The following is a 27,569-nucleotide window of genomic DNA, read 5'->3' as shown; positions in this document are numbered from 1 at the left end:
GGAGAGGGGAGGGGAGGGGAGGGGAGGGGAGGGGAGGGGAGGGGAGGGGAGGGGAGGGGAGGGGAGGGGAGGGGAGGGGAGGGGAGGGGAGTGGATCACATGCTTCCTGCTGAGCAGAGTTAAATTATCAATTCTTCCATCAGCTTGCTCAGCAAGTCCTCAGAATCCAAGTCTCTGCATCTATAAAATAAAGCAATGATGACCTCTTCTAAGCTTGATACTATATTCAAGGAGAAAAAGTGTTATATACTTAGCATGAACCTAGTCATTTGCTTATCATACTAGTAGTAGAAAAATAGTTAACTATTCTTAGCATATAGAGGGTGAATCATAAAAATGATAGTGTATATTGTTACTATTAGTATTAAATTATTGTGTGTAATTATGTCTACAAGCAAACAGTGCTTACATGATGAGTTGTTATAATATAACAAAAATAGCAATTGTGATGCTTACAATAAAAAATGGCAGAATAAAAGCAAGGGATGTGGGGCCGGGAATGTCTTAGAGACACCTGGTTTCGCAGGTATTCCAGAGGTCTACCAGCACTCCTGTACAAACCGGCACCTCCTGGGAGAGAAAATGTAGTCTGTGGAATGTCAGCAGTGAAAGCGGATGTAGAAATAATCTTATATTTGGGCCCCCAGTTATCCTGGTGTCATAGCAGAGGGATGAGTTAGGCTTCAAGTTGGAGGTGAGTCCTGCACTGAGTTTACCTTCTTGGAAAATCAAGCAAGTACTTAAGCCCCCTATGCCCAGGATGCATGAGGGCTGGGATATGGTTTTTATATTTTAATTTATTTAGAAATTAAAGTTAAAAGGGTGACATTGATCAATAAGAGCACATAGCTTTCAGGTGACCATCTTCATAGCATTTGAACTGTTGATTTTGTCTTGTGCCCATTACCCAGAGTCAAATCATTTTGTGTCACCATATATTTCTCTCTTAAGTCCCCTCTCCCCGCCTCCAGGTAACCACTTCAATTTTATCTATGTCCATGAGTCTCAGTTTGATCTCCCACCTATGTATGAAATCATATAGTTCTTAGCTTTCTCTGATTTACTTATTTCACTGAGTGTAATGTTCTCCAGTTTTATAGAACGAGATGACATTGGAAATCATTAACAATACAGGAGCTTACTGGACCTAAACTCCTGAACTTGAAAGAGTCATTGGCGATGAAAAATTCTCCTTTACAGCTATTCAAATCCAAATAAAGACAAACCAAGGCGATAAGAGTCCTTTATGATAGCTGCTGCGCCTTGTATTGGATCTTCTTAGATTTCCTTAGTTGCAAGCAGAAGAAAGTTGCAAGGTAAACAAGCAGAGTGCAGAGAAAGGAATACAAGGAAGAATGAGGATACAGGCTGGGCAGGAGCAGGGTGGACACAGCATGTCAGGGCAGTGGGAACAGGGGTGGTCTTGGTGTTTGGAACTAAGGGGCAGGCGTTTCTCCACTCATGATCCAGAGTTTTGGGGGGAAGTGCTGATCAGGCCTTGCTGGGGCCACATGCCCTTGACCACAGAAATGGACATCCCCTTTAACAGTTTGCCTTGTCAAGACTGCTTTGTGTGGGGATGGGGAGAGAATTAAGTCACCAGAAAAAAACTAAAATGCAAGTATTAAAAAATAAGTAAGTAAATAACAGGACAGATGTTATGTAGGTCAACACACAACAAATGCCCACTGTACATACTCCATTTCAAGTATCCAGAAGTAAGAAAGGAAATATAAGAATGAGCCAACCTCCATGAAGGGAAGATTTGTTGAAAACTTAAGTATTATTCTATTTTTTGTAAGTAATTTTTTATTAATTTTAATGGGGTGACATTAATAAATCAGGGTACATATATTCAAAGAAAACATGTCCAGGTTCTCTTGTCATTCAATTCTGTTGCATACCCATCACCTAAAGTCAGATTGTCCTCCATCACCTTCTATCTAGTTTTCTTTGTGCCCCTCCCTCTCCCCCTCCCCCTCTCCCTCCTTCCCTCCCCCCACCCCCCACCCCCCCCCCCCCCCCCCCGTAACCACCACACTCTTGTCCATGTCTCTTAGTCTCGTTTTTACGTTCCACCAATGTATGGAATCCTGCAGTTCTTGTTTTTTTCTGATTTACTTATTTCACTCCGTATAATGTTATCAAGATCCCACCATTTTGTTGTAAATGAACTGATGTCATCATTTCTTATGGCTGAATAGTATACCATGGTGTATATGTGCCACATCTTCTTTATCCAGTCTTCCTTTTTTTTTTTTTTTTTTAGTGATTAAAGCCTTTAAGCAAACTCTTGGCCAATACAGCAAGAATCCATAAAAGATTAGTGTCCTTAACATGTTCACCAAGTTCAAGTTGGCACCATCACCATGTCAAATCCCTGAAAAATGCAACCCAACCCCAGTTCAGTCTGTTAGGAGCTGTCACAAGGAGCAGGAGTACAGGAAAAGCCCACATGGCACTGGAATTGTCACAATTCTATACTTTACAGCTCACATCCAGCTATAAGTATATATTCTTGACAGACCTTTTTATGTTTATGTGTGTGACATGTATGATTTTGGTTACATACACAAATACACACAGACACTCCCCTCACACTTGACCTGGTAGTGAAAGTTTGTCTGTGTGACTGTTGATACTAAAATAGTATCAAAATTTAAGCCAGTAGCAGCTTTCATCACAGACTTCACACAAATTAATCTAAAATTCCCAGCAGTTTGCTCTAGGGCATTAATTTCCCTGGTGTCAGGCAGACGTGTGATCGGGTTGTGATGTATTTTTAATGATATTTATTATCTTTCAAGTGTTTCTAGAAAACTAAATGAGACATGTAATTTAATTTGATTTAGGTCTCCTTGGATATTTTCTACTTTTTTATAAAACCAGTATTGGATGGAAAAGCAGCCATTTTTCTTTATTTTTTTTATGATCATTTGCTATACAATAGCACATGAATATTGACCAATGTTAGATGAAAAAGCAGCCATTTTATTTATCTTTTATGATCACTTGCTATATAGTAACACATAAATATTGACGTACTCTTAAGAGCTATACATGGTCAAATTTCCTTAAAAAGAAAACAGGATTCCAAAGGTCTGTATCCAATTTGAAAGTACATCTTGTATTAACCTAGAGAGCTTGGTGGTGTCCTTGGTTTTCCAAGGGAATTAGGGTTAACAAGATAGAATGTTCCGATTTTTCTATATGTCTTGTTTAAGTTGAGTATGATGGTTGATCTTTTTTTTATATATATTTTTAAAGGGGTTTTAAATTTACCACCTCTAACCAGGTTTATTTCACTGAAATGGACTGAGACACTGAAAAGAGTGACTACTGGTGATTTCTTCCACGATCTATGTCCTTGTTTGTTACCAGGGGAACCATTTCCAAATTCAGCTTAATCTGAGTTTGCCCAGCTGTACAGTTGTTAACTTTGATTTAGCCTGTGTTTTTCCATTCTCATGAAACTCTGCGGTGCAAAAACAGAGAGAAGGTTACAGGGTCAGAATAAGATGGCTTATTCCTTACTTAATCATTTCCTTTTTGGTAAGAAAGGCTTGTCTTCTTTTCTGAAGCTCCAATATTTGAGAAGTTTGTCCAGTAGAACTCCCTTTGATGAAAGGCTGAATTGAATCTGTCACACAGCCACGGGCTGACAGCTGTGGCCCTGGGTCCAGCTGCATGGTCTCTCTCCAATTTTCTCATTTGTTTGAAACACAAATTGTGTGGAAGTTGGTTCCGTTCCAATAGTATGGAAGCCAAAGGTTCCTGGATTAAATTAAGGTCAAAAGAATCCATGGGTCGTTTAGCTCTTTTATTTCCTCTAAAAATTTAATTCGTTATCTTGATAATAGAGAAATTAGTTAACAGCTGTGTTGTTTCTGTTTTGTTTTGGAGATCTCAAGATTGAAATTCTTTTTAGGTTCTCTCTAAGGACCCCATGGATCTTGACTCTTAGCTATTTGCTTCTCTGTGTGCCAGGATGTGCAGAAGATGTTTAAAGGATTGACATGTTAGTGTCTACTGTATTAGTCCTAAAGTAAAACATCTGTCTCTATTGGTTTGTTTTGCTGAGTCATTAGCCAGATGAAACGTTTTGTAAGATGAAGAAAGCATTCAGATACAAATTGGCCCAGTTATGAATATTCAGATTAGAATCAAGTTTCAGATATCTCAAAATGCCAAGGGTGGTTAAAGAAGTCCAAATTAGATCACAGAATATACTGCTTATTACAGAAAAAATATGAGACGTCTCAAAAGTAAGAAAATATCTCTTCATAGTATGTTTTGGAAAGATCAGATTCTCTGGAAAGAACTGGGAACAACTAGTTTAGATTGTCAAACTAGAATGACCTTACTGGTGAGTAACCAAGATTTAACTCCCTAATTACACTTAAAATTTAGGACACAGGCATGTGGACCCCAAATATGAGGGCTTTGTTGTGGAGATTGCTCTACATTCCTCATCACATCAACACATTTCCCCTTTAGTCCTTAATGATCCTGTTAACTCCCCAGTACTGACAAGCTTGGCCTGCATATGAGTAGGTAAGAGTTACAGAAACACGCCCTGGCCGGTTGGCTCAGTGGTAGAGCATCGGCCTGGCATGCGGAAGTCCCGGGTTCGATTCCCAGCCAGGGCACACAGGAGAAGCGCCCATGTGCTTCTCCACCCCTCCCCCTCTCCTTCCTCTCTGTCTCTCTCTGCCCCTCCCGCAGCCGAGGCTCCATTGGAGCAAAGATGGCCCAGGCGCTGGGGATGGCCCAGGCGCTGGGGATGGCTCCTTGGCCTCTGCCCCAGGCGCTGGAGTGGTTCTGGTCTTGACAGAGCGTCGCCCCCTGGTGGGCAGAGCGTCGCCCCCTGGTGGGCGTGCCGGGTGGATCCCGGTCCGGCGCATGCGGGAGTCTGTCTGACTGTCTCTCCCCGTTTCCAGCTTCAGAGAAATACCCCCCCCCCCAAAAAAAAGAGCTACAGAAACAAATTCTAAACATCCACAATATGATAGCTCACTATATATTTATATTTGAAAAACCAATATGTAATATTAAACCAATCTTAAATTTAATCCTTTTTTTAAAATCTGGAAGTATAAATATGTAACAATATTTTCTAGGCTCTTTCTCAAGGAAAATAAAAAGATAGAATTTCAAAGTCACTCTCATTTGCTGATGGCCAGAATTAGGTAGATTGCCTTTCTTCTTCAGATGGGGGATGGAGCAGCCTGCCCTGACACGTCGAGGGAACGAGGGGACAGTGCCTTTTTTTTTTTTTAGTGCTTTTCCTTATGTTATTACCTCTCTTCACCCCCACAGAATCATTAGTTATTAAGATTTGTTTGTATCTTTAAAGGAAATTTAGATAACTATTAAAAGCATAGAACACAGTTCTTGGTACATAAAGAATTTATTGTAATAGCTCAATTGGCTGACTGATTTGACTTGGTTTCTGAATATGTTTTTGGATTAAACATATAAGGTAATGTCAGTCATTTTTAAATAAAGACAAATCTTTGTTTGTCTGGCATTTGGTGGTACACTTAACACCCTCACACACTCCATCTCCTTGATCCTCATAACAGCACTAGTATTAGCAGGAAGTTGCCCTTTGACTCAGTTGAATCAACCTCACTAAGTCCTGATTGAAATGACTGCTCCAAATTATGCAGCTGCTAGGTAAAAGACCTTGTACTTCCAAATACAGATTCTGATTTGTAATCCTTCAAGACAATGACCAGTGCACAGAAGTGCTCAAGTTATTTACCAGATTTTTATGGTACCCCACAGAGCTCAAAACAATTTAGTAAATACACTGCTAGTTGTTCTTCCCTTTTTAGCTTCTAGTACCTCATACAGAATCGGTAATTATTTTCCTCAGTCTCTTTTCCCAAGGGTTTTATGTATCTTTTTTAATTACTTGAAGTTATTAGTGGTTGAACTTCCATAGGAAGTCCCCACTGTATAATTTTCCTGTTCCCTCTCTGGTGGGTTTTCAAAGGGTAGACAATCTAATATCAAATGACTCCCCAGTGTTTCTATGGAAGTACAATAATTCAAAAGACCAAGTTCAATTTTTCCCCACAATGAAAGCAATCCATGTTCATTATAGGACATTTATTTAGAAAACGGGAAAACTCTAAATAACAAAATCCTACATGTCATAGTCTCTTCCAAATATAATGACTGATATTTGGATTTATGTCTCTCATCTTTTTTCTTTAAAATTTTAAGCCTTGTGCAGTTATTCTGGTCTGTTGTGTTTATTTCCACTTTTACTTAATGATAATACGTAAGCGATTTTGCTTGTTATTACAGACTTTAAAAACTCAGTTTCAATGGCCATGGATTATTTCTTAGAATGGATGCGCCATAATTTTCTAATCATTCCTTATCCTTGAAAATTTATTGTTTCCCATTTTTAGCTGACCATGTCCTTCAGGTCTGACCACCCCTTACAGGTCTAACTACTCTGGATTCAGAGCCTAATGTCACAATATGTGTGATTCTAGTGTCAAGATGAACTTGGCCTTCTTTTCTTCTGAGGTAGAGCCCTTTTATTGTCTTTTCCTTTGTAGTGATGCCTGCCATCTCCATCACAGACCCCAACTTCTTCATGTCTTCCCATAAAAGTCACTCATATTCAAAATGTTGTGGGCCAACTAACTGCAATGAGGGATGGAAGAGTTACAAGGAAGAATCATCGCATGTATAGCACAATTAGTTACTGATTTAGTCCAACCCCTATCTTATTTCCAATGCCCTTTCCAAAGCCCCTGATGGTACTCATCCTCTTTTCGCATCACACAATTGTTTGAAAAACATGCATTACACTTTTTGAAGCAGCAGCTCTGATGTCTGGAGATGTAGCATCTACCAACCTGCCTGCCTTTCTTATCTCTGTTGGATTAAAATGGATATATTTACCACGTCTTGTTGCAAAGACATTTTTGTATAGATCTTTGATTATACGTGCAGTAGTTTTGTTTTATTTTGTTTTCTTAGAGTCCCAGAAAAGGAATTCTGGGATGAAATGATATTAACTCAACAAATATTTATTGAGTGCCTACTACTTGCTCTTTGTACACATTAAACTTACAATACAAGTACTTGAAGTACAGGACTAGTAAAAATTTAAAACTTAGTTCTTATGTGATGAGCACTATGGATGTGGTCCAGTTCTAAAAGCATAACAAATATTATGTCATACCATGCATTCCAGAGTGTATATTACATTCTCAGTTGTATCGGTCTAGGTTCATGATTTAGTCATTTAATTCTTCAGTGTTACATACTTCGAATGCTTCATTCTTCAGTGTCATTTGTTCACCCATTTGATTTTTAATTACAATTATAAAAATAGTTTATATCTTTGTATTGGAACACTACGTTCATGAAATTAGAATCCTTGGGTAAGGCATAGACAGTCTGCTTGCTCCAAAACAATTAAATGGCTCTTGGCAGCCCTGGCTCTTACCAAGAGGGCAGGTTGATCAACTCTAAGACTTAGACATTGTGTTGGCATTTCATGAAATCTGTGCTCTAAGCAGAAGGGAAGGGAGTATTTGTTTTTGTGACAGGATCCCATTCTTCTGCTGTGAAATTGGGTTGGAAGAGAGCTCTGGATGTAGGGAAAAGGAGCAAACAAATCCCTTACATAGAAGAATGGAGCCTATTACCCCTATGGTGCAACACCAATGCTGCTGCATAATAGCAGGTACTGGTGGGTGCCTTTCCCAGGCCTAGAGTGATTTTAGAAGAGCTAATGAAATTCATTACTCACTTGAGAGCAAGAGAGTGATAGGAAAAAGCGCTATAAAAATCCAACCCAATTCAGGGCAATCTTGGCACATGCTTCATCCCAGTTGGTGCATTGCCAAAAGAAAGAGACACATTAAATTCAGGAGAGACAAACCCAACCGTTGTAAAGTTGTAAATCAATGTTGCTCAGTTCCCAGTTTCACTCCACATCTCAGCAAGCAGCAGTAGTGAGAAGGTAGCATCCCACCATCTTTGTGTACATCTGTCCCATTGACCAAAACTCTGAACAGATGCCTCTCCTACTCTGGAGAGAACTATGGGCTCCACAGCCTGTGTCCTTACCATCATAGATCATAACACATTCATGGCCAACACTGCCAAATCCCCGGCTCTCATGCTATGAAATATATCATTGTCATTTTCTTTTTTCATTGTCGTTTTTGTTTTTAAACCTCATGTCCACAAAAATTACAAAGCGCTGACTATATTGAAGGTTACACATTGCTTAACAAATTCCTTGGAAAGATAAAACTTAACTAATATATCTCCCCCCAGAGATTATGACTTAATAAATTATATAAAACAAATCTGCTAAGTTTTTCAGTCTTGGATCAAAATAACTTCAGTGCAGCATTTTAAACAGGAAAGGCTTAAATAAGTGTCATTCATTGATTGGCTGGTATGTCATAGCCTGCAATGAATAAATAAAAATCTATGTTCCAGCAGACACTTTCATCGGTTGTAAGTTATGCCTTTTATTGGACATATCAAGGTGAGTTTAGGATTTATGATTTAGTTTTTCTGTGGTTTTAGGGATAATCTGTGACTTGTGAGTCTGTTTTCTTCCTATTGTGGCATTAACTTTAGTGGAAGTAAAATGCCTTCTTTGAAGGTCTTCTTGTCTCCAACTTATTTGTTAATGCTGTGGTTTGTAACTAACGGGGGATGAAGTTAAAAATGTAGTGCGAACAAGATGGTAGAAGGAGGCCTTTTAAAGCATCTTGCCTTTAAATCTATCGATTGCAACACACACTGAGCCACACCCTCACGCAGAGGTGTGAAGAGAGAAGAGTGAAAGTGCCAGCAGCTACGCCACGTGCGCCTGGTATGAGACCAAAGGGCATCACACACTGAAAAAACCTGTGAGGAAAAGGGAGGTAACCAGTCAAATCTGTAGCTGAAACAAGAACTTCCTCGTGATTTTGTGATACATTCTGTTATATTTACTACCATTTAACATTACAAAAACTACATTAGGAGATAAAAAGAGTTTTCAGAATAAGCCATGTTTTCAGACTCGAAGACCTTTGGGGCAGTTGGTGAGCCATGCGTGTGATTTTGCAGGGTAAGAGGTCATAGCAGAGGACAACTGAGGCCCATAGCTGAACAGGAAGGAAAGACCGCCACTCTAAGACATTCAAAGCCAACTAAAAATAAAATTAAATAACTGTTTGCGCCAAACCAAACATCTGGAGCTTACATGCCTCTTGAGCTATCATTCTGAGATCTTTGGAATTAACCTTTGCCTGGGGAAATAGGGATTTGGAACTTAAAATAAGTTTAAATGAAATAATCATATCAGAAGACACAGGCTTTAAGAAGATTTTGTTTTTGATAACTTGGATCTTGCCATAGAGATTCTGGGTCTTCTCGTTCAAAATGTTGAAGGTTTCAGAATTCTTTCACTCCGTACATAATGTTGGGCAGCTAAATTATTTTTCTTCCAATATGGCATAGAGTTCTATATTTTTATTTGCTATATCTAGCACTCTCACTTGAAGGGCCCTTCCAGAGAAAATATTCACTTTACATTATCCTCAGTTTATGTAAGCATTTGTAAAAGGATTACTTTTTTTTTTCTTTATATTTTTCTGAAGTGAGAAGCAGGGAGGCAGAGAGACAGACTCCCGCATGCACCTGACCAGGATCAATCCACTAGGGGGTGATGCTCTGCCCATCTTGGGCATTGCTCAGTTGCAACCAGAGCCTTTCTAGCACCTGAGGCAGAGGCCATGGAGCCATCCTCAGCACCTGGGCCAACTTTGCTCCAATGGAGCCTTTGCTGCAGGAAGGGAAGAGAGAGACAGAGAGGAAGGAGAAGGGGAAGGGTCGAGAAGCAAACGAGTGCTTCTTCTGTGTGCCCTGACTGGGAATTGAACCCAGGACATTCACAGACTGGGCTGACACTCTACCCCTGAGCCAACTGGCCAGGATCAAAGGATTCCATTTTTTATGTTTTGCTTTCATGCAGGAAGTACATGGAAATCTCTGTTATCATCCCATTGTGCTGCATTTTGTTTTGTTTCTTTTTTAATATTTGGAAAATCATCAAAATAAACATTGACTGCTACTTTGAGGGGTCCATTAGAAATTATTAAAACATCAATAAAGATTTCTGGGGCTTTCCCAGCAGAGATCTTCCAAAGGAAGCTTTAGAAATGAAAGTTAAATCAGTGTGCTGCTCTGCAGACTAGGGAGGGGCGAGGTTGGTGGCAAACTGTGGATGTCATTGATGTGAAAAAGGAAAGAAATTTCTTTTTTCTTTTACGAGATCACTTTAGCATACAAATTTCACGGTGACCACTCCAGTGGTCAGGAGCCTTCCAACAATCCAAATGACCATGCCTTCTCATTTAGGTTGGCATAAATGCTTCGTCGAAGGGCCAAGGGAACTCGGAGCGTGCCCTTGGTTTTCTGTTCTGCAATGCTTCCCTTCTTTTGAGCTCCTTCGTTTAGAGTGAATGCACCAACCCTGTAATGAAACAATCATACCTTCTCCCTCCAGCATGGCTCTTGTTTGGTACTATGGGCATTTCCCGTGAGGGAAGTGTCTTTCTTTTTGGCTGCAGGACTTGAATGCAGTGTGATTATCTAGCTATTTTTCAGACTCCTCTCCATTTTCACCACACTGTGTCCATAATAGTTATGTTGTTCAGTTCTGTTAGAGAGTCATCCAGCTTCTTTCCATCGCTGCAAAAAAGGCTCGGAGCCAAGCAATTAATCCTGACACGGCCTCCAAGCTTCAGTGACAACTAAGACAGCTGTGATACTCGGATTGCTAGCAGGGAGCCAACATTTTAAAATAGACTTCAGTAGACCTCACAAGGAAGTATCTAATTCAGCAAAATTGATGCTCATCATAGTACCATAACAAGTAACAGTAGACCTTTCCTCCCATTGACAAAGGTGTAGTTTACCTAAAACTATAGTCTGTAGATGTGACAGGGCTGAGCTATGTGATGTGGATGAGCTTTCGGGGCTCAGTATGAACAGCTCGAATTACTGAGGAAGAGGTCAAGTATGTCAGGGTCTTCTCATATTATTTCAGATCTGGAAATAATAGTTATTTGGCTTTGCCCTAAATGCCTAGAGTCTCTGGGAGTCTAGTGGAAGAGTTGCACAATGTCAAAGCCTTGGTGATCCTAACAAAGGAGACCCAGTCAGACATTGGGAAGATGATATGAGTCAGTGGTTAACACCATTCTTTCTTTTTCTACAGCAAGAAAAACCCAGGCTCCTCGAGCCTTTGGATTATGAAACTGTGATTGAAGAACTTGAAAAGACGTACCGGAATGACCCCCTTCGAGACCTCCTCTTCTTCCCCAGTGATGACTTTTCAGTAAGTGTGCGCTCTTTGCAAGCTACGTTCAGGAGGGCCCCACAAGGCGGCCCTCCCAAGAGTGTCTACTTCCCTTGTAGATCAGGGGTGTCTAGCCCTCTGGGCTCACCCAATATATTAGTCACTGCAGTGGGAGTCCACATCTGGCAATTTCAAGTGCCCGGGTGCCTTGTAAATTTGGAAAATTGGAGCTCAGTGGCACCGTGGCCACTTGGGATGGGAACAGCACAGGGCACTGCCCGGGTCCAGCTAGCACTGTGTCCCTCCCAGTGTCTGGGTTTCTAACCATTGTTCTACCTGGACTCAATTCCTCCCCCAGGCCATTTCTAACTGAAATCTCCCAATCAACTTTAACCAACCAGTGGCAAAGGTGGAACTCTCTTGGCACAAGAGATGCAAGTCTTAAAAACCACCCTTGATCTTGGGTGCCCTTTGAAAAGGAAACGATGAGGCTTGTGGGCAAAGAAAGGTGGGTGGGTACATCTTCACGGACGGACCTCTAATCTGAGATCTGCCCTCTGACGACGCTCGCGGGCACCCAGGCCGCTCTCAGGTGGTAAAGGGAGTGAGAAGAAGGGGAACTTGTTTTGGAGAGAAGCCCAGTACATTTATGGATGCTGAGCCCCCAAGTGTCCCAACCATTCCGTTTGTGCTCATTTTAAACATTTAAACATTATTGATAAATATCTAACTATGAAAACAGAGCTCAATGGGCAGATGGTCAGTTTTTCTGTCTTTTTTTCAAAGAAAGTTCCTCTCAGACATCACCAACATGAGCACTTTAAAGCAGATGAGAAGGTAGTTCCAGGGTCAGCCTGTGAAATACCCACTGTCCACGGGCACATCCGTGACATTTTGGGATCTCCGACCTCACACTTCTAACAGCCTCAAACTTCCGTCCCCTCCTGCCTTTGGGGCAGATCTGGCTTCTGCCTTCTAAAGGTTAATTGTTTTCACCTTCCTCCAGGGACTAATAAAAAAGAAGGAATGATAAAAGTTAACTGTCTGTTCCAAGTACAAAGAAGGATGGAAGGAAGGAGACAGATTGGTAAGGAGGAAAAAAAGAAACTCTTCCAATCTTTCTCAACAGATTCTTAAATGGCTCTCACTCGAGCATTTGAAAGGCTTTCAGAGAAGCTTATCTTGTGCTGGGATCTCATTTCCGTGGTCAGCCAAGCTGCTGGGTCTTGAACTGCGAACACAGGAGTTGAACCACGTTTTATTTTTTTAATTCCACTTCCTCATTTTCTTTCAGATGGAAGGTAAACTTAGCAAACAGGTTTTTTCTGTCATTCAACAGCATACAAACAATAACAACAACAAAAACTCTAAAGTTGGAGCTTTTTTTCTGGCTCTGTTGTCCAGAAATAAGTCAGAAGCTACCCCAAGTTCCCCTAACTCAAGAAGAGGGTGTGTGGATGGGATGAAACATTTTCACTGAATTTGACTTTATTTTCTGGCATCTTTCCACACTGCTTTAAGTTAAAGATGGTCTGATTATGGTATGACATTTGTCATCCTCAGTGGTGTGAACAGAGCACATAATAACATTCTTATTTCCCCAATGTGAACATTCCAGTAAATATATATATATACTGAATTATTTCATTCTGTGCTTCCTTAAAAACCTTCAGTGGCCACCCGCATGGCCATCAAAATGAAGGGCAAACACCTTGGTGTTGCCCGAGGGCTGCGCTTCTCCATCAGCTGGTCCTTGTCTATTTCTCAGGGCCAGCCTCTTCCTCCCTCCTGCACCCAACCCTCAGCCTTATCAAACACAATCACCCTCGTTCCTGATGGGTCACAGACTAGCACAATTCTGCATATGACATTCTGTCACCCTTCGGACCAAGTCCTTCCCGTATTCACTCAACAACTGTGCAATACTGAAAGTAAGACATGAACCTCAGAATGGGGAAACAGCAGCGATTAGACAGAAATCACCTTGTTTTAGAAACAGCCGTGATTAGACAGGAATGACTGTTTTAATGGAGTTTACTTTTGGTAGGAGGAATCAGGCACAAAAGAAAAAACAAGTAAAGAAATGAATGAACATGGTAGCTTGGATAAAATGCAGATCTATGAAGAAAAATGAGCCAGGGCTGTGCAATGGAGACCGGCTCGAAGAAGAATTGGTTTGGGCTGGATGGTCAAGCACAGCGGTTCTCACAGAGTGACGTTTGAGCTGAGTTTTGAATTCCTGAGGAGGACTGACTGCATTAAAACCTGGGAGGGAGGGAGAGAAGGAGGGAGGGAGGGAGGAAGGGAGGGAGGGAGGGAGGGAGGGAGGGAGGGAGGGAGGGAGGGAGGGAGGGAGGGAGGGAAGGAGTGTTCCAGGTTGAAGGAGGCTGCTACAGAGGCCCTAGGGCGCTGAGACTGAAGAGTGTGGTGGGTGAACCGAGAGAGTGGTCAGCGAGGAGTCAGGCAAGGGCAGGACAGGCTTCGCACCTTATTGGAAATGCGAGTGGCATGTCACTAGAGTGTTTCAAGGAGAACAGTGTATGTGACGAGACCGTATGACGGGGTCCAGAGGAACCCGGGAGACCGTAGCTGGAGTTAGCATAGCTGCCAGTTAGCAGGTGCTCAGGAGACATCTGATGCAGAAAACGTCGTCTCAGACCAACAGCTCGATTTTCATTTGCATGAAGCATCTCCCAAACAGAAAGATGGTGTCAAATACTATTACTGCATAAAATTGCCAGTTTTTGGACAAAATTGCAATGGACAGTTCTTCCTTTTCCCCACTCTACAGAGTGAGGGATGGCAAACAGTCGCCCGCAGTGGCCTACTGCTTATTTTGCTACGTCCTGTGAGCTAAGGATGACTTCTATTCTTTTCTTAACACTACCCTGTTGTATTTTCTTCATAGAACTGGTTACATAGTTGAAGAAAGGAAAAGAAGCCTATTTTGGAATTCATAAAAATGATATGAAATTCAGATTTTGGTATCCATAAATAAGGTTGTACTTGAATACAATGATGCCCTTTTATTCACCTATCATCAATGGCTGCTTTCATAATACAACTGCACAGTTCAGCAGAGGTGAAGTGCTTGCCGCAGAGAGAGAGGACCCTGAAAAAACTTTACCTGACCCTTCGCAGAAAACGCTTGGGGAGCTCTGCCCGGCAGATCCCTGCTAAAATGAACCACGTTCATGGTTTGTTTTGTTTTTTCCTCTTCCTCTCTGTGGAATAAAGAGCCTTTCTTAAGAGCTCTCTGCCCCTGTCTGCTCCATCCACAGTCTACGTCACATGTCGTGACGGGGTGTTGGTCACCAACAGCAAACCTTCTATTTACCAGGCTAGAGGACCATGCTCCAGGTTCATCCTTGAGCGATGGGGAGGATTCTGGGGGGGGGGGGGGTGGACAGTCCCCACTCACCCAATGGGACGTGGTAAGACGTGACCGCTCCAGTCCTAAGGGGTCACAAAATGGGAGGAAGGACTGCAGCTCCAACTGCCCCCCTTCTTCCGACGGCCCCGAGCCTGCTCATGCTCCACTGAGCAGAGAACTCGGCGCACTTCTGCTCCCACGTTTCCAAGCACCCACACTTAAGGCAGACATGATTCATCACTTGGTTTGTTTAATCAATATTTATTCCGCACCCACAAGGTGATGAATATAGAACCCCGCACTTCCTAGACAAGTGAGACCGACAAGAGAAACAAAAACCCTGTGATTAAGAAGCGTGGGCCCTACTATGGATGAAAAACAAAGCTGAGTAAGAATGCGTACAGTTGAGAAATGTCCAGAAGCCCTGCATTGTCTCTCCCCATCCACGCTGCTGGCTTACACCGTCACTGTCATTGTCCTTGTTGGCTTGGATCCTCAAAAGTGGTCTTTAAAGGCTCTTCCGGCTTCCCCCCTGCCTCCCCTCTGATTCACTGAAAGAAAGCTTCTAGAAATGAAAATCAGATCCTGCCAGGCCTCTGGTTAAAACTTCCCAGCGGTTTCCCATGGCCTTGAGAGTCTCTAGTCAAGCTCCTTCCTGCCGCTGTCCCAGTCGTCTGGCTCCTGGTGACCTCCGAGCCCAGCGTCCCTTGCTTACTGCATGAATACCCAGCGTTCTCTCTGTTCCCTGGCCTTGCCAAGGTCCTAAGGCTTTATCCTTCCTATATGCATGTTCCTGATTTTCATTCATGGCTCAGTTCAGATGCCACCTCTCCCAGGACACGTCCCTGACTTACAACCTGCATCACCGCACTCCTACATGGTACGGTGCTATCCCATCAGCCCCCTTGCTTTTCTTTGTAGCACTTACCACTGCCTAGAAAGATCTCAGTTTGCTTTTTCACACCTAGTCTTTTTCACCGATAGATTGTGTGTAGCCTTTAGTACAGGGGTCGGGAACCTACCGCTCTCGAGCCAGGTGTGGCTCTTTTGATGGCTGCATCTGGCTTGCAGACAAATCTTTAATAAAAAAAAATAACGTTAAAAATATAAAACATTCAAAAAACTATATATAAAACATTCTCATGTATTACAATCCATTCATTTCCTACTTCTCATGTTCATGGTTGCGGGTGGCTGGAGCCACTCACAGGTTTTTATTGGATAATGCATAATGTACAACGGGTTGTTGTATGGCTCTCATGGAATTACATTTTAAAATATGTGGTGTTTATGGCTCTCTCAGCCAAAAAGTTTCCCGACCCCTGCTCTAGTAGGACAGGGATATCTTTTGTCTTGATCATTGTGAGACTCTGGCACAATGCAAGTAGAAACTGAATGTTTATTTCAGAAACATGTAGGTCATTATCTTAGGATATAATGTTAATCCTTTGAGGCCCTTAAGGAACCAAAAGGCCATTCTGAAATGAAATCTGAGAATAAAGAAAATGAAGTAAGTGTCCTTGCCTGATGATGAGGAACCTGATCATTACTAGACTTTCTTCCTTGACACCATTCAACATATCACCTTAAAAAGACAGGTCTAACATCATAACCACCTTCTTCTAATTTCCTCCCTGGTACACACTTGACGAACTTATTCACTTGCATTTTGTTACTAGGCAAGGGAGACATCAGTTTACAACTGTATTGCAAGAGCTCAACCCAATGTCCGGCTCACAGCTATTCAATAAAGATTGCTAGACATTGAATTCAAATTCATCTTCTTTTAGGTGAAGGGTCCAGAGTAGATGCATCTTTGTTTATCTTGGCTCACCCGGAAGAAATGATTTCTCCTGGTGCATGGGGTCTGGAAGCAGGCACAAGGATCTTCTATACGACTTACAATGACTCACTAGAAAAAGAGCAATTTAGATACATTTATCGACTCAGTGCAAAAAACATGTACTACTTCAATGACTACATTTGCTATTCCTGTTTTTCTCCTCTTTCATCTTGGAGCTGGTAACAATCGAAGCTTAAGACCAAAAAAGTAAAGAACTTAGTCACCAAATTGTGGCTTAGCCTCACAGGCAAGGAGAGTAAGGAGGGAAACAAAAGCTGAGGGACATTTTCAAGGACACACTGAATCACTGTGGAGCGATTCCATTTAAGGGGAGGTAGATGCCAAATAGCAGAACAAAAAGGGAGAAGGCCAGAAATCAGTTTCTTCCTGAGCAAAAGATGCAGAGAGCCTGAGGTAGCATCATTTCTGGGAGGTACAAACCTTAACTAAGAAAGCTCAGAGGACTGAAGGCTAGTAGTACTGCGCACTGTGGGAAAGTGTAACCACCTGGGTTTCATTCAGGACTGCCCACACCAGTAAACTGGTCTATTTCAGCTCAGCCTTACGGCGCACCCTCTGTCAGCTAACACGTGAGCATCACCAATATGAGCAAGGAGCAGTGCTTCCACTTCAAAGGCTATACTTTCAACACAGGGCAGTGCCACGCCTGAAACAGCCTGTTTAGAGAGTTATGTTCTATCTATTTAGAGAGCTATCTTCTCAAAACCCTGCTTCTTACCAACTCCCTAAATTCATATCCGAATTCATGTCTCTGGGCTCTTCGCTACATTCTGCAGTTTTCATTGGCTCGCTATTAATACTGAATGAATTGTGATTTCTTAGCACACCAATGGCTCGTACTTTTCATAGTATGTTTTTAGTTATAAAAAGAGACTGAGCGTAGGGGATTTCCAAAAGACTCAGCCACGTGGGTCATTTGGTGAGAGGAAGCAGAAAGTTCTTTAAATTTTTTCAGTTGAAAGGCAGAAAGGTCATGAGGTTTTTTTTTTTATTTCTTGCTTGCTTCTCTTATTGAGATACAACTTAACATTTTATAGGAATCTCGACCTCTTTTTAATCCTTGGGTTCTGAACCTGAAAAGAGGGCTTTAAATGGCTCACAGTGCTCATGCAAGAACACTGTAATTGTGATTTAAAAGCTAAGTAATAGTTCTTGTCAAACTAAGTTATATCTAAGTTATAATATTCCTCTCATTTACAAGCTAATGAAGCTGAGATCTGAAAAAGGCTCTTGTTCAAAGATGGAACGTAACTGTGAGGGCGGAAATCAAACTCAAGCACCTTGACTTTTGCTATTAGAGTTTCTGTCTAAATAGCATGCTTCTGGCCAGCTGCTTCTTAGAAAAATAAGGTGCACAAGTTGGGAGAAATCTTGATTCCCAGAATCCCACAGTGAGTGGTGCCATGATAGTTGGTGCAGCAGTGAAATGACTAAGAGTGCTAATTTTGATTCCATAAGAGTATGTGGAAAGAGTATGGGTTCCACTGGGCTAGGACTATGTGTCCCAACAAAGACTTGTATAGTCGTAGCCATAAACGTATATGGCTACAAGTGGCTACGAGTCCATATGGCTACACATGCCTTATTCAAATAGCCCCAAGGTGGAAACAGCCCAAATGTTCAGTGACCGATAAATGGAAAGACAATTCCACTCAAAAATAAATGAAGTGCTGATACACGCTATACAACACGGATGAGCGTTGCCAACATTATGCTCAGGGAAAGAAGCTGGTCACCAAAGCCACATATGGTATAATTTGATTTACATGAAGTGTCCAGAGTAGGCAAATCCTTAGAAACAGAAAGCAGATTAGTAATTGTCACAGGTTGGGGAGAAGGGAGAATGGATATGGGTTTCTTTTGGGCGTGACGAAATGTTCTAAAATTAAATAGTGATGGTGATTGCACAACCCTATGAATATACTTAAACCACTGAATTCCACACTTCAGAGAATGAATTTTATGGCTTGTCAATTATATCTCAATAACACTCTTTTTTTTTTTTAAAGCTTGCTCTAGACATTAAGATGAGATGATGCAGGTAGCCAGAGGTGGGGTCCAAAGAAATCCTAAAAACATATATCTTCATTCACATACTTCATTCTTTTAAAGAATTAAATTAAGTATACCAAAGAAACAATAAAGAGCATGGCAGAACATTTCATTCATTGTTATATTTTATTCCCAAAGCAGACTTAACGTGGCTTGCTTACAGATAAAAGGAAAAAAAAAAAAAAAAGCACACATGGGCAATGACTGACTAAACTAATCACAAGCAGAGCTTTTGGTTCTAAAAGATTCTAAGTCAGGGGTCCCCAAACTACGGCCCCGCGGGCCACATGCGGCCCCCTGAGGCCATTTATCCGGCCCCCACTGCACTTCGGGAAGGGGCACCTCTTTCATTGGTGGTCAATGCAAGGAGTACATTGACCATCTCATTAGCCAAAAGCAGGCCCATAGTTCCCATTGAAATACTGGTCAGTTTCTTGATTTAAATTTACTTGTTTTTTATTTTAAATATTGTATTTGTTCCCGTTTTGTTTTTTTACTTTAAAATAAGATATGTGCAGTGTGCATAGGGATTTGTTCATAGTTTTTTTATAGTCCGGTCCTCCAACGGTCTGAGGGACAGTGAACTGGCCCCCTGTGTAAAAAGTTTGGGGACCCCTGTTCTAAGTTAAGCTGTGGACTTTATATAGGATACAGACAGTAAATCATATAGTTCAGAGAAGAGGAAATGGACGTTGTATGAATTAGAGGTTTTCCAAAGGAGCTGGCACTGATCCTACACCTGAGGCTGGGAAACAGAGGAGTTTCCGGAGAGGTGGAAGAACCCGGGCAGGGTCTGTGCAGGATGAAGCCCTGCCCGGAAGAAGGGGTGTCAGCGATGATAGGGGAAGATGCCACGGTGGGTTGGCTGGTGTCGGAGGCCCGTCACTCGTCACAGGGCCATGTCTTCAGGCCTCACAGACAGCCCGTTTCCTCACTGTGCCCCCTCTGGAAGAGTGAGCTCAGACCACTGCCTCGAGTCCTTGCCCAGGGGAGATCCTGATGCATAAGTGTCTTTATACTGAAGCACTAGGTTCTATACATGCCTGTAATTTTTTTTGTAAGTAGAGTGTTTTGTTCTCACCTCCTTAGAGGAGGTGAGACATGTTTGGAAGACTGGAAAATGAATCACAAAGAGGAAGAAAACGACTTGTTCCATGGTTTAGTAGTCCAAGAGTAAAACTCGAGCCAGGTCTCCACACCTTCCTACTCACACACTTAAATACTGGGATGGAGACGTCCCCAAGCCCGGCGTGACTGGTGGAGGACAGCTGTCCAGCTATGGGCAACTGCTCACTGCCTGTCACTCTCCATACAGGTCAACTTCCACAGAACAGGGAGGACCTTCCTTTTAGAGCCCAGTGAAGGTATTAAAGTGATATTCTCATGTATTTAAAAAAAACAAAACAAAATAAAATCACAACAATACTCTTCTGAATGTGGTTTAAAAAATATATGTTTTTGAAGCAACTCAGATGGTACCGTTGCCTGCCTTGCAAAACGGAAAGGCGCCGCCAGATCCTAGTCTGAGAAAGCCAGGCGAAGACCACTCACACGTGCGCTTAGGGTGGAATGGATCGCGAAGCGTGAGTGAGTAGCCCCCAGCGTGAGGCTTGCTGACTTCTCCAGCTAGGACTGACTGATTACCACGAACACCGTCACTTGCGTCCCCTTTCCTGAACAGCTGGGATCTGCCATGCCGTTACAGGAAGCTTTGCTCAGCACCGGAGTAGGGAAAGAAGCCTATTTTTTTTTAGACTTTGCCTGTGACCTTTGTTCAATTGAGAAGTGGCCCCAATGAGCTTGGAATGAAGTCTTCTGTGATCATTTCAGCCAGCAGAATGGTGGCTGTGACAAAGCCACCGAAACTCGACACTGCAGAGAAGAAGGAACCAGAGAATGACAGGGCTGTAGTCTAAGAGATCTGATTATTATGGACCTGAAATTACCAACAGGCATGCATGCATTCTTTCAAAAATAAAAATGATAGCTTTTTGTTTCCAAATGCCTAATTTCTGGACAACGGGCCCCTTATAAAACTCTATCATCATAGGAGGAGCTTGGCTGGGTCCCAAGGCAGTCTCAGAACCATTTCATGCTGTTGAGCTATATTAATTGTCAACCAGAGGGTTTCTAAAAGAGAACAGGAAGTCTGTTGTGGCCAAGGCAATTTGTAGTGGTTTGAAAGTATACAATTCTCAGAAAAGAATTTCTTTGTAACCTTCACAAATATGACTCTCTATACTTTTTATTTGATCAATTTATTTTTGCTCCTGAAGAGACACTGTAAAGAAATCAAAAATGAGCAGAACGATCACAGTTCTTACAGTTGAAACTCTTTGGAGGCTTTCTGCTCTTTCAAGCAAATTCTCCAGTATTGCCACAAAATGTAACTGAGATCAATATCCCAGTATGGAAGTGCATTTTACATGTATTGTTTTCCTTGTATCTTTTGTACTGTGCAAGGTATTAATGTGCAGTAATTCGTGCTTGGTGTAAAGTAATGTTGTAGATTTATTTCGCAGTTCCATTTGGGTGATTCAACCCCAGTTGTCATTTCATAACTAGAAGTCTTGAGGAAACACTCATAGCTGTTGTACGTATGATTGTACACATGATCAGTTTTTATGACCCCAACCTGAATGAAGACTCAATTCCCTGGACTCCCCTTTCCCACCTTCCCCGTAAATAAGGAGGGGGTTGAGACTTTTCATCTATTTTAATAATTAGTCTAAAAGAAATTGCCCCTTATCTAGAACAGTTCAAATGAACTTTAGTTTACGCTTCAGAAACCCTGATGGTTCACTTGCAGATTTGGGGATGTACAAAATAAAAGATTCCATCTGTTGGTAGCACATATGTGAACAGATCGTCATTCTAGCATCCCTGTAATCAAAAGAAGCCCAGACTGAAGGATGCTGGTGGTGTCTGGCAATGGAAAGCTACTGTTTTATCACACCCCATATTCCCCAGCTTGAGCTCAAGATATAGGAAGGACAGCCTGTGAATTCTAGTTCAGATGTTTGGTCTGAAGACATACTGTATACTTTTAGTTCATATGTAGTCATCTAATAGAAGGTTGTTTTGCATTGAAGATGAAAATATTTTGTTCATTTCAACAACAACAACAACAAGACACCACCAAAACCATGACTTGTTCTCTTCAAGGTACACATTTACCGAACACCTTTCCTTCCCTCCCTTCCCTAACTGAGGCTTACATCCAGACACACTGAAACAGCGTCTAAAGGGGGCTAAATATACCCTGTTGATATTCAAGAGATTATTTATGGGAGGATTAAAATAATGCTGATTTTTGTCCATTTTCTTCTTTGTTGCAAATTTCTTTTAGCATTAACAACAGCAACAGAATATACCTATAGAAATAAGCCAGTCACAATACCCAGATGTCCAAATTTTCATTTTCAGCAAAGGAGGAAACAGCTTGAAATTATAAACTTCGCTGACAAAACAGTAATTGTTAACAATGCTAGTTAAAGTGGTATCAAAGGAAGGTTTGGGTTTCTCTCCTGGAGAATTAATTGGTAAGAGGCATGGAGGTTTCTCTGTCTACTTCTTATCCTTAAATGCTAAGATGGAAGACTCTTCCCTACTGTGCTTCTGGTACAGTGCTCTGCAGAGTGCTTTTATGTGGGAGTGTTCATTTCTTTCCGTTGTTCCTCTCAGATCGCCACAGTTTCTTGGGATATCCGAACGTTGTACTCAACGGTCCCTGAAGACGCCGAGGACAAGGCAGAAAGTCTACTGGTGAAAGAGGTAAATGCGATGCTTCCGATCCTTTATTTTGATAGAGCTTTGCTTTCCCCTAGGGAGTTCTTCATAGAATTCTATTATTACTGTCTTCCTCGCCTTTTCAGTAGAGGATTTTAAATGCTGCAATTAATTGATGTCTTTCAGCCAGCGCATCTGGAGAAGTGTTCATTGTTCTGTTAATCAGTTTTCATTATAGGTGACTATTCAAGTTTCAGAATTTTTGTTTGTTTGTTTTTTACTTAACATAAAACACCCACACTGAGAAATATTTGAGTATTTTTAATAGACAGATTTAATTTTATTTTACTTACTTGGACTGAGTTGTAGGCAGGGCCATACCGTAGGACAATTTTGGATAATTGAGTTTCTATTTTAAGAGATATATTTCGTTCAAGTACTAGCTATGGGAATAGTTAATGGTGAAACCCTGTGGACAACTTTAAGGGATGGATAAAAATCTGCTGGTGTGTCACCTACGTGTATTTGATGGGTGTGGGAAATGCCTACAAAACTGCTGTTCTCCCGACCAGACCGCAGGCCGCATTGGGGCTGGATTGGGCTGGCACACAACAGCTTCAGCAGGTGTTTGCTGAATGAATAAATGAATCCAGTCCTTCTTTCACAGAAAATGCAGTGATAAAATGTAGTCGAGCACAAGTCAAACTGCAAGTAGTAGAGTCTGAATACAGTCTTTAATCCTGAGAAAGAAGTGCATCCCAATTAGGATTTAATTAAAGCTACATACGATACCATAACCCTTTCTCAGCTCTTAAACACGTTTTTATGACTATAAACTAGCCTTATTTGTGTACCATATTAGTACCAGCCCAATGAATAGTATTTCATGTTGCACTATTCATTTTTACATAAAATTATATGTATATAAATATCTTTGTGTTGTAGTATTCAATCCAGGTCATCTTTTGCCATAAATTGACCTTTTTCGTTTTTTTCCCAATTCTATGATTTCATATTTATATCCCAAACTTCACATTAAATCACAGCCTGTTTTAAGGAGGTAGAAAAGAAGAAAAAAGTACTAAGTTAGATACATCAGGATATCTAAGCCTACTGTTTTTATATTTACTAATATAAACAAAAAGTGTGACGTCAGATGGAATTCTTCTCATTTTACAGATTATGTTTGTTTTACAGTCACCTTTGAGGAAGTTTTAATATCTTCTAGGGCATCGCTGTTTCTTTTTTTAAAAAATTGAGTTGGCAAATTATTTTCTATTCAAGAGAATCAGAATCATTGATCCTAGGTCTAAAATAGTCCTGCAGTACATATGTGATAACTTAGGTAGGATTTGAAATGCACATGACATTGAATCCCTAACAGGAGCTATTTAACCAGGTCTTTCTGAATGGTCATCACCAAAATATTGCATGTTCTTCATAAACATCTTTCACTTTGTTGTTAAATACACTTCAGTGTATTTTATAGTTTTGCTGCAAATGTGAGTGGAATGTTAAAAACCCATTTCCGTTGCTTAGTGTTCATTGCTGCTATCTTTTAAAAGCTATTAAATTTCAATAATGTATCCCTAGCTTCCTAGCTCTCTTAATAGTTCTTATTTGATTTTTAGGTGTGTAGACAGTCATATTATCTGCAAACAAGTAAAATTTCTTCTTTTCTAATAATTATATCATTTCTTTAATTTTTGTTTTATTTTATTATCTCATGTCTCTAAAATAATGTTGAGTAATAATCCTAGTATCAGGCATCCTGTCCTATTTTTGAGTTGGTGTTTTATGACATTTTGTGACATAAAAAAATGCTTATGAGGGTCTTTCTTGGTCTTTACAGTACTTATAAAGACTGGCTCCTTATGTTTTAAAATACTTATGCAGTCTATTGACATTGGGCTTTTCTGCTTTAATGTATAAAGTGCTAGAATAAAATTAACAGGCCGCTGTTCTGTGATCCATGATTGTGCTCCTGGAGCAAACTTCTTTGTTCAGGTTGTCTTATTACCTTCACACTCAACTACATTAGAATTGCTAATATTTTATTTCAAATTTTTGTATTAATTCATGAGTGAAATTTGGCTGTAGTTTTCTTTTTTTTCCCTTCAGTATTCAAGAAATGCTAACTTTAAAAAATAAATTAAGGCAGTTTCCAAGTTTTTTAATATTCTGGAATAAACAAATATCCAATGAAATGAAACATAGTAGAAACAGATCCAAGTGACCGTGGTTTCTTAATAAATGGTTAATATGGCACCTTTGGGGAAGGGTGAGCAGTTCAACAAATACAACTTGGCCATCCATTTTGGATGAATATAAAGTTAGGGTTCTCTATCTGACATTGCATACAGAAATTAACTGCAGATAAATATTAAAAATCTGAATAATTAACTCCAGATATATATATATATATATATAATTCTTAAAATGTAAGGTAAGATTTTTAAGTGGAAAGTTATAAAAAATGGACAGATTAAGCAAATAAAAATTTTAATTTTTATTTAAAATAAAATTATTTAAAATTTTTTAATTTTTCATTTTAATTAAAATAAAAATTTTAATTTTTTTATGGTAAATGGTACCATAAAGCCAAAAGAAAATACTTAGCCACAGAAATTACCTGCATCCTATTATATCTTTTAATACACACACACACACACACACTTAATATTCAAAACCCTACAAATTTATAAGAAAAAGATAAATAACCCAAGAAAATGTAAGCAAAAAACATAAACAAGCAGTTCAAGAAGAACAAATGCAGTTAGCCAAAACCCTGAGTGGGTTGCTCAGTTGGTTATAGCATCGTCCTGATACACCAAGGTTACAGGTTCAATCCCTGGTCAATCACATACAAGAAACAAGAAATGAGTATATGTGGGTGAAACAACAAATTGATGTTTCTCTCTCTCTCTCTCTCTCTCTCTCTCTTGCTCTCTCCTTCTTCCTCTCTCTCCAAAGTCAAAAATAAAAAGAACTTAAGAATTCACAGAGTGTTAAAAAATAAAAAGAAAGAAAGGAACATAGTTGGCCAAGAGGCATATAAAGTTTCTAACCCTCTCTTATATCATGGAAATATAAACTAAAACAAAAGTGATGTATGATATCCAAAGGAAGAAAAATTTTAAGATGAATGTAATTTAGTGATGGTGGGAATATAAGGAAATAAATACTATCACACAGTATTGGTAATACATGTCCATAACCTTATGATATGTAATTCAAGTGTTTCTTTTAAGTAGTACACATAAATATGCAACATGAATATTATAAAACAAACTCTAGGGCAAAAAAAATAAAATTATAAGCATGAGTATTGCTGTGCTGGACAATTTGTAATATCAATTTATACGGTTGGGGTTGAATCAATTTTGGCACATTTATATTTTATACTATATAATCAATAAAACTTACATATATTTAAATGTATTAGCTTGGATGCCCCTGATATGTTGCAAGAGAAAAAAGTAAGTTGCAGAATACATAGTATGATATTCATGAAGATATAAAATCTACATTTGTATATGTAAATATATTTACATAAGTCTAGAAAAACTATTTTATAAATACACCTCAAACTCATAACACTGGTTACCTCACAAGTTTGAGATTGCAGGGGAAAGGGAGAGAGTGGTTTTCAACAAATGTATTCTCTATTGTTGCGATTTCACAAATGAATTTTTGTAATTAAAAAATATTTTGGAAAAAAATAGTTAAAATGTATTTTAAAATACTGCCAGAATTGGAAGCAACCAAGTATCTCCTAAACTTATCTCCAAAAGTTATTCCACCTTTATTCTTCAAGACATTGTGTACATCAAATTATTTTATTATTACTATAGTTTGATAATAAAAATATCATATGAAGCAATCAAACTCCTGTACGTGTTCACTTTTTTTCTACCTGCAGGCTTGTCTGTCTGTCATGGAGACCATTGAGTTCATCTGAAATAATCCATTCTTAATCATTTGCCATATCACTACGGATTGATAAAGATCTCCATGATTGTAGGGACTTTCACTCCATGGTTCTTTTACTCCTCTCTGGGTGCATAGGGTGTTTGTACGTTTCCAGGTTTCTGGGAGTCTCCTGTAGGCTGTGGAACACTGCTCTCACGTGGACCAGGGGTTCTCAGCTCACTGCTGTGGGTCTCTAGTTGTCGAGCTTTGAGGCTCTGGCTTTGGTTGCCAGCCTGCTTCAGCTCTTGCCTCTTGATATCTGCTAATTTTGTTGCCTCATATGCCTCCAAGGTAGAACAAATCAGCTCAAATCCTAAATCTCAGGAGCAATTCAGAAACCCCACCCTCAATCTCTGGCCCCAGTTAAGGTCCCAGAGATAGGATGGCCCGAGGAGCGGATTAGTACAACATTGGAGCCTTCGAAGGACAGCCTAGGGTTCTTAGAAGCCTTTGGTTTTGTTTGTGCTTCCAGGAGCTTCTGCGCCACAACTTCAGATGGCCAGATTGATCCCGTGATCTCTGTCATTCTCTGGGAATGTTAACATCAGCTGAGAACAGGCTGACCACTTTTTGCCTTTGTATTGGCTGTGTATCCTGGGGAGAAATTTCCCACCTTCGCCTTTTTTCCTACTTTAATTTCTTTTCACCAATTTGCATCCTGGGGCTATTCTCCCTTTTCTTACTTCCCACCTCAGCTCCTCACTTTTATTAAGAACTGGTCCAAGGAGAAGTCAAGCACTATGCTTTTTACCTTAGATCTCAGGGATCTGCCAAACTTGAATGATGTCCATCTCAGGACAGAGCTTTCAGCTACATGAATGATCTTTCCATCATCTTTTTCCCACCTGTATGGATCTAAAGTAGAAAAAAAAAAAAAGAGAAAGAAGAGGAGGAATGGGGGAAGAATGTCTTTTATACCTTGCTAATATGTCTATATCACAAGCAGTGAGAACCCTGTGGAAACTCCCATGGGGGTGCTTGGTTTTAAGTGTGAGGATAGAGTAAAGCCTGTGCCTTCTAGGCTAGAAAGAAGGGAAATCCCAGTTACAAATATCACATGATGATCATGGAACATAAATGGTCAAGCCTACAGAGAATAGATAAAATGAAAGCGGTCACCAGAGAACTGAGTTAAGACTGAGAAATGACTCTGGAGAATTATGCTGGCAGAAACACTTGACCCAATAGCTAATAGCAGCTAACCTTTATTGATTATTTCATTTCCACCAGACATGCTC

General features: G+C 40.4%; 1 protein-coding gene across 5 annotated transcripts in view; it reads left to right on the top strand.

Moving 5' to 3' along the window:
- The window catches only part of DOCK10 (dedicator of cytokinesis 10), a 263,955-nt gene that overhangs the window by 101,805 nt on the left and 134,581 nt on the right, over positions 1-27,569 (top strand). For all 5 annotated transcript variants that reach the window (XM_066344983.1, XM_066344985.1, XM_066344987.1 and 2 more), the window contains exons 2-3: positions 11,261-11,380; positions 22,315-22,404. In XM_066344983.1, the coding sequence (XP_066201080.1) occupies positions 11,261-11,380; positions 22,315-22,404 (210 nt within the window). The remainder of the gene's footprint in view (positions 1-11,260; positions 11,381-22,314; positions 22,405-27,569) is intronic.

This window comes from Saccopteryx leptura, chromosome 7, assembly GCF_036850995.1.
Source record: "Saccopteryx leptura isolate mSacLep1 chromosome 7, mSacLep1_pri_phased_curated, whole genome shotgun sequence".
NCBI classification, from domain to species: Eukaryota; Metazoa; Chordata; class Mammalia; order Chiroptera; family Emballonuridae; genus Saccopteryx; species Saccopteryx leptura.
This window is presented reverse-complemented; position numbering and strand designations above follow the sequence as displayed.